The 8,266-nt window shown below is 36.2% G+C and overlaps 1 protein-coding gene across 1 annotated transcript in view; it reads right to left on the minus strand.

The window, feature by feature from the left end:
* Positions 1-548: 548 nt before the first annotated feature.
* Positions 549-8,266, minus strand: part of LOC112529537 (ubiquitin carboxyl-terminal hydrolase MINDY-2-like) — a 12,975-nt gene continuing 5,257 nt past the window's right edge. The window contains exons 5-12 of the mRNA XM_025140859.1: positions 4,484-5,534; positions 4,330-4,384; positions 4,133-4,214; positions 3,950-4,030; positions 3,490-3,594; positions 3,348-3,397; positions 2,858-2,981; positions 549-805 (exon numbers count right to left, since the gene is read on the minus strand). Of these exons, the coding sequence (XP_024996627.1) occupies positions 719-805; positions 2,858-2,981; positions 3,348-3,397; positions 3,490-3,594; positions 3,950-4,030; positions 4,133-4,214; positions 4,330-4,384; positions 4,484-5,534 (1,635 nt within the window). The 3' untranslated portion in view covers positions 549-718. The remainder of the gene's footprint in view (positions 806-2,857; positions 2,982-3,347; positions 3,398-3,489; positions 3,595-3,949; positions 4,031-4,132; positions 4,215-4,329; positions 4,385-4,483; positions 5,535-8,266) is intronic.

Raw genomic sequence — 8,266 nt, forward strand, 5'->3', positions numbered from 1 at the left:
AAAACATCTGCCCGAAATTATAATATAATAAAAAAATTAAATTAAATAAATTACAAAAAACAAAAAATTTTAAATAGTTAATTAGATGCTAATATTGATATATTTTTTTCTTCAAATTTTTATGATATTTTCAAATTTATATCTTATTTAAAATTAAAAATATTATCGATTTCTCAAAAACACATAAAACTGTATTAAATCGACATAGATCAAGAATAAAATGAAACATTGAAATCGAGATGTGTTTCGATGCATCGCATGAGTACTCTTCTAGTTACTATTTAACGCATTTAACCAAACTTTCCCTTAACAACTAAAAAAAAAAGAAAAAGAATATAATTTATTAGGGACTGGATAAACCCAAGAATCGTGTTGGAAAACACTTTCCAAATACAATAATTCGACCCTATTAGCCTTGGGTTCACGAATTTCGTATTGGGATAATTCTTGAGGTTAATCTCTATCTTCCAAAGGCTATGAAAAACGATATATATATACCCGGATTCTTGTTTTACATATTTAAATGAGAGATAAGTGGTTATCGGCAGTTTGAAAAATGGATGGTAACTTGTATATAAGCAGCGATTTCTCTAATGTCAAATATGTTTACAACATTCTGTGCATAATCAGCCATATGTTCCATATACCAAATACTCCTACCATCCATTCATTCATTCATTATTTACTTACAGCAAATAGTCCAAACCTGCAAGCTTTTTCACATCACAATGCATTTCTCCTTTGTAGGCTTCGGCTCCTGCCTTATCGATGAAGTCGCGTTCCTTGGCCTTGCAGGACGCACGTGCTGCCAAAAATGTCAATCAAAACCAACGTTTTCAGCTTTCTATACCATTCACAATTGACGTCGTTAACATCAAAGAAACCCGTCCATGTATGTGCTTAGGGTGCGTTTGATACACTGACAGGACTTTTATGTGGAACAAAGTGGAACATGACTATATTTTACCAATATAACATCAAAATAAAACCAAATTATCTATACATTTTATTCATTTTTTAAATTTTATTTATTGTATTTTATGTTATTCATTGTCTTACTAAATGCTAACAGTTTTGTCCTGTCCTACCATGTCTAGATATCAAATGCACCCTTAGGCTCCTTGACTATGAAAGTAAAACCAAACCCAATATATCCCACCCAACGGTTTTGGAAGGGGGGGTCTGAGGGTGATATGTACACACACCTGAACTCTAATGATGGATTTACTAATAATAATATTTCTACTCCTAGAGAATTGATACTACTTCCAGTGTGGCTCCAAACACGTTGAATTCTGGGTTTTACTCGAAGCAAAAAGGGAACTATACCAAGCCTAGAGATGCACAAGGGCCGGACTTCTTCAGGCATTGGTTGGGCCCTTTTAAGCCGTTTTTCAGTAAGCAAGGCCCAGGCCAGGCCGGGCTTCGGGTTCAAAGAGGATGCGATCGGGCTTTCTGGGCCAGGCTTTATCCGAGCCTTGGAAAAAGTTAGGCCTGATTGGACTCTAAGCTCGTGCCTGGGCCTGGGCCTGGGCTCATGCTTTCTAGGTCCGGGCTTGGGTTTTTTTGTGCATCCCTATCCGAGCCCCTTCCAAATCAACCAATACCTCCACCTGAATCGAGCCAGAGTGTAGGTAACTTTTCTCCAATTCCCCTCGCTATTGAGCCAATCAATGAGTCTGTCAACTATGAACCCAAAGTGCGTATGGGTTGCAAACTTGTATCCACACCACGACTCACTTTTTGTTGTAATTAAGGTTTATAATTTATATTTTATACTTTTTACATACTCATTTCCTTTTCTTGTTTATACCCTAAATCTTCTAAGCTTATTTTTGTTGAATGCCTCCTCGGTAGTTTTCTCATCAATCCCTCTCATCCCCGTTCACTTTTTGTTTCTTGTTCCGTTTTTCATCATATTTCTAAGCACGTTGTTTGTATGTCCGTAGGATAGGCGATCCTTGGCAATTGTGATCCACATATACTAAGATAGCTTATTTTGGTATATATCTAAATACCTCTATGAATTTCTTAGCTCAATGCATTCTTATCCCCTCTTAACAATCTAAAAGCCGATTAACCAGATATATATTGCATGATAAATAATAACACCACGATATGGTTAACAATCTGTGTCTAAAACCCTTAATGGCTTGATGTTGGTTTTTATTTCACCCAGGTTTTCAAACCATGCAACTGCATATATATATATATAGAGAGAGAGAGAGGGGGGGGGGGGGGGAGGTTCAGGGGAAATCCCCCAAAAAATGAAAAACTAAAGAACACCCTATTAAACATTCATTTGGACGGTATGCACATGAGCATACAAGTAATTAAAGTCATTTATTGGTTTTAATGCACGTCTGCATCTTATGCACATGTGCATACCGGACAAATTGCTTACAAATCACTTGCATGCACATGTGCATACCGTCTAGATGAACGGTTACCCGGGTGTTCCTCGGTTTTTCATTTTTTTGCGGTTTTCCCCTGAACCTGATCCTCTATATATATATATATATATATATATATAGAGAGAGAGAGAGAGAGAGAGAGAGTGAGGCGGGTTATTATGCAACCCTTTGCATTTCTACAACCCTTGCAACCAAATCAAGAGCGTTCATTTAATCATCAACGGTTATCATTTAATCAGTTGTAACTACCCTTAATTAAAGAAAACCAAAAAAGAAAATAGAAAAGAAAATGGATGGTGGATAGGTGGGTTGCATTGATTGTATAATCTAGAGGGATTCTATTTGAACCCCCCCCCCTCTCTCCCTCTATATATATTGTGTGTGTGTGTCTTACACTTACCTCACATTTATTCAACCACAAGTGAAGAAAATTGATAGCATACCTGGGGACCCACAACAAGCCCTGAAGGTGCAGTGGTAGGAGACTGCGGCAAAACGCGTTGTGGCTGCTGCTGCTGCTGCTCGAATTCTTGTTGCTGAAGGGCTATAGCCAATTGCAAATCAGAACTGTCATCCAACACCAACACAATTTGTTAGTTTCCTTTCATGCAAGCAAGCACCATACTACCTGAATTTGCTTCTCGAATAATTTTTTGCAGTTTAAACACAAAATCTCCTGGAAAATAGGTTGAAGGGGGGGGGGGGGGGGGGGGGGTTGCCGAGGATCCTAGAAATCTGATTATTTTACTGGATCAGATCAATCAGGTCACCAAAATCAACCAACCATAAAGGGAAATCAAGTACATTATATTTTAATATAAAAATAAGAACAATTTAAAAGCAAAAGAGAAAACATTGACTTTTGTTTTTTTATACGGCTTATGGCTATGTTTTAAGTTAGAATAATATGACATGACAAAGGCAGATAATTACTTGAAACTTGTGTCCCCTTGTGCTGTATTGTCAATTCTGGCAAGATAATCCTGAAAAACAAAAACGGAAGTGAAATTCATAGTAACCAATGAACAAAATACGTACTTCATTTGGTATAATATAGCTAAGAGAAGCAACATACAACAGTATTAGCCATCACATTCTGCTCATTCCATGAGCGTGTGTCATGATTTTCTACCGTGAATTTCTTGAAGTTATTGGTCATAAACACTGAATCACCATTGACCTGAAACCACATTATATAATACCCCATATAAGATCAATAATAAATGCATAGAATGTCTAAATGGTATATAGTTAACTTCTATTCATCAAAGATGAGATGATTTTATCTAAACGGTAAATAGTTAACTTCAAATGCATGATTCATGCAGATAATATTACACCCCATTTGAGGCATGTCTAAAAAGTGTCATCCAACTTTTTCCAGATGCTCAAAAGTTTCTAGTAACAGTCTTGATGCTCGATTAAATCAAGAGTATCAATCTCGATTCCAGTTCTTACAAACAGATATGAGATTTTCACACAGCTAGGGTTTTTCAAACTACCATAACAAAGAAGAATATTGAGAGACTAATTACCTCATTTAGCTTTTCCCATACCAAATCAGGTTGATTTATGTAACCTTGATCCGTAGCTAAAATGTATAGTTCACCTTCAAACTGCAAAAAGATTTGAGGTCAGATAGCATATAAATAAGATTTTGAAAATAGTCTATAAAAGTAAGTAGCTGGATAAGATACGAAATGCAAAAATGAACCAACCTTGAACATTGTATTGAAGTGGTTATTTCGGAAAAACACACAAAGTTCACGTTCTCTTAGACCATCTTGCAAGGAAAATAGGCTGCAAGCATTGCAACAGCCAAAGAAAAGAAGACCCTCCTAGTAAGCAAGGGAAATAATCATCTTGTTTTAATGAACACAATAAATTTGAATGCAACAAATAAAGCGAAACATACCCATGTATGGTCAACTGACTGGCACTGTTCTTCAAAAAATTTGTAATCAGTTCCCCTAGTTCAAAATAGCAGCCACTTTAAGCCATTGCTTGCAAAGAGAAATTAGCAAAACTCAAAACATTTTAATTCTACATTATTTCAATTAATTCATTACCTTGTCTTGCAGTAGTTCCATCTTTGGGCCTTGTATCATCAGCACTGGTATCATCCTTGTCCACTTGTTCTGACATGACGACCTCACCTACATATATAGGCTCTCGACCTTCATTTGTTTTAGTGCTCGTTTCCAATATGCATTCCTCTCTGTAAATGGGTTCATTCCCATCAGCGGTTGAAGTTACAGAATTGGATTCATTAATAGTTTGTGTCATGCCCTTTGATGATTCTAAAACCGCATCAGGTACAGCTGAGTATAATTCATTTGAAGTCTTTTCATCAATATTGACTTTTTCAACTTCATTTGCATCAGCATTCATAGTTGATTGGTCAAGTGTCTTTTCATTTCCACCTGAATTATCCTTTGGTATGTCAACAGGAGGTGAAGGATCTGATTCGGAAAAACCAAGTGAGACATTTTCTTTTTTTGCTGATACTTCAATGACAGTTTTCTCAATTCCGTCATTACTTTCATGCCTCTCTGATACATTAGTATTCATTTGTCTATTATGGCTTTCCTTGTCGGCTTCCAAGGATGAACATACCTCTTGCCCAGGAATTGTTTCAAAAGTTATCAAATCATCATTGTAATTGTTTACCAGATTGCTACTTTCAGCTGTGGAGGGCTCATGAACCTTGGCATTAGTATGCACTTGTAATGCATCCCCAAGAAGAGCAGGTTCATGCTTGAGGTATTCACCTTTTAAATTTTCAGATAGGGTTTCCTCAGCTGTACCAGTAACATTCACATCACTTGCTGAAGTTGGACCGACGGTCTCTGATAGCTTCAAGGCTCTCAACAGCTCTCCTTCCTCTTCGAGGTCTCTTTCTCTTTCTATTTGCTCATCAGATATGGGGTGGGGAGAACCTCTAGAAAGGGATGGAGACAGGACTTCTAAGCTTGCTGTTGTTGAAGCAACAAAGGCAACACAACCTTCTTCGGGATTCTTCTTTAAAACACTTGCCATATTTTGAGTTTCCAGAGCAACAAGTTCTCCCATCAGCGTATTGTAGGACTTCGAGCCAATGGCGTTTGAAGTATCAGAATCCTGATACAAATAAGGGCAAATTGCATAAAAATGTAATGTACTTTAGTTTTATTCCTATTTTGGGTAACATACTTTCAAAACCTTTATTTTGATACCTAAGATGTGAAATCTCAAACTTTTAAGTACCTGGGTTACCTATACTTCAGGTAACCGGTAAACTAAGAATGACATGTATTTTAAACAAATGATGTGGAATAAAAATTGACATGTAATCAAATGACATGGAAAATATTAAACACATTATTTTTTTTTTAAACTAAATTTCCCAATACAGGGGTTTCAAATTTTCAATCAGCGCCCTAAATCTCAATCGACGCCCTAAATCTCAATCGACTTCTTCAACTCTAACAATCGGCTTCCTCAATCTCAATCGACGAACTCTTCTTGCAAATCTTCCCTCAATCGTCGTCACCAATCTCCTACATCGATGTTATCTGGTCTTAGGTATGTAAAATCGTTGTATCTCTTCTTCATCAACTCCATTTTTTGTGGTTTTAGAGCTTTTCTAAAATTTCCCCTTTTGTGTTTTTAGGGTTTGAATCTGCTATATGCAATGAGTATCAGGTTAGTTCTAAACTCAAATAAAGCATCGATTATAGTCACCTTGCTCTTCTCTACGGTTCTACCCCTCAACCTTTCGGCCTCTCATAATATGCCTTAATTCCTTTCTTTGGCCAAGTATTTTCTTTTCTAATGAATTAATTACAGATTAGGCTAATAACGTTAGTAGATTACTTATTAGAATATTGGGTTATTTGCCTATTTGAGTATTTGACTATTGGGTTATTTGAGTATTTGATTACTTGATTATCTGCCAATTTGAGCACATGGAACCACAAAAAGAAAACCTGTTGAAGCAATTTTTTGATTTGTGGCTTCATAATAACTAACCTATTTTTTTGAAGCATTAATTGTTTCCTCATAAAGGTCATTGCTAGAAGYAATACTAGTCTTTCCAAAACCAAGAACCTGAAATTGCTTTTCTACATTGTGAAAGAACTTTGTGGCTTCGCATGACAGATAAGCAAGATCACCAGAAGATTAAATAAATAGTACTAATACAACCACAAATTAATCTATAGATTCAACTCAACTTGGTAATCATAAATCATGATATTATCATGATATCTTGACTTAGAGTGCTGAAAAGGGATGGTGAAACGATTACATATTGATTTAACTTCACCACAATATTAAGGACCGATTGATAGTTCTAAGCATTCATCAAAATGCAAGCATTTACATGAAGGAATATGTCAATTATGCATGATTAAAACGTTAAAACATACACCATGTCATTAATTTAGTGCTAGAGCAATAACACAAAAATTAGGAACACCACTCCTAAAATAGGATTGGATTGGATTCATGTATTTGAATTCAATCTAAAATAGTTGTATCCTCTAGGCAATGTCCAACACCATAGTGCTACTGGTAAACTACATTTTTATTAGGACACTTCTGTTTTCATGGCAGAGAACATGAGGAAGGGGCTTTTAGTAGTGATGATGACCTTGGTGCAATAGATTTAAATGAAGACTGGTTCAATAATGAGTTTTCCGATGCCGATGAAGATGATGTCGCTAGTTTAGATCATCTATCGGACGGGGATGATGAAATTAGGGAAGTTCGATCAAATATGATGGATTTTAATAGTAAGCAAAAGAACAAAATTATAGAAGATTTTGAAGATGGAAATAAAATTGGTCCAATGGGTGTAGAAGATAGGGTGGAAGTGGTGGAGGATGTACATACACAAACTTATCAACATGACGATTTTTTGACCGAGACATGCGAGGGGTATGATAGACATGCATTCATGGAAGAAGAAGTTGATTTGGAAAATGAAGTTCTCCGAACAAAGTCAAATGAGTTTCCTATACATAATCCCAATGTCCCTTGGAACGTTATGAAACCTTACTTGGGTGAAAGATATGCTTCTGTTTCTGAACTAAAGACATGCTTGACTAACTATGCTCTTGCAAATGGACTTCAACTTAGGTACGTTATTTATATCTTATTTTGTATATATACATTATTTAATTTGTGTTACTTGACACATATCCATAAATTTAGGTACAAAAAAAATTGCAAGGACAAGTTACTTGTTGTATGCGGACCAAAATCAGGATCAGAAAATGGTTGTCCATGGAGGTTGTGGGCTAGTTGGATGTCGAAGGAAAGATCATTTCAAGTGAAGTCATTACACGATGATCATAGATGTGGAAGAAGTTACAATTTAGGTTCACTCGTCAATTCTAATTGGATCGCAAAGGTATATGGTAAGAAGATAAGACGRAATCCTTCTATAAAGTTAGTTGAATTAAAAGAATCAATTCTTAGAAAATACAAGTGCACAGTTCAGATAAGTCAATGTAGTAGGGCCAAAGCAAAARCTTTGGGAGGATTGGAAGAGTACCTAGTTGATCATTATGGAAAATTGTGGGACTATGGAGAAGAAATCATGAGGAGYAACCCAGGRTCAACCGTCAAAATGAGTGTAGAGGTAGGGCCGGATGAGAAGAACTATTTTAAGAGGTTTTATGTTTGTTTGAAAGGTGTAAAAGATGGATGGTTGGCAGGCTGTAGAAAGTTCATTGGACTAGATGGATGTTTTTTGAAAACCCATTGCAAAGGAGAACTATTAAGCGCAGTAGGTAGGGACGCGAACAATCAAATCTACCCACTTGCTTGGGCTGTAGTTGAAGTAGAATGTAAAGATAGTTGGAAGT

This window comes from Cynara cardunculus, assembly GCF_001531365.2.
Source record: "Cynara cardunculus var. scolymus isolate 2C chromosome LG 16, CcrdV1, whole genome shotgun sequence".
Taxonomy (NCBI): domain Eukaryota; kingdom Viridiplantae; phylum Streptophyta; class Magnoliopsida; order Asterales; family Asteraceae; genus Cynara; species Cynara cardunculus.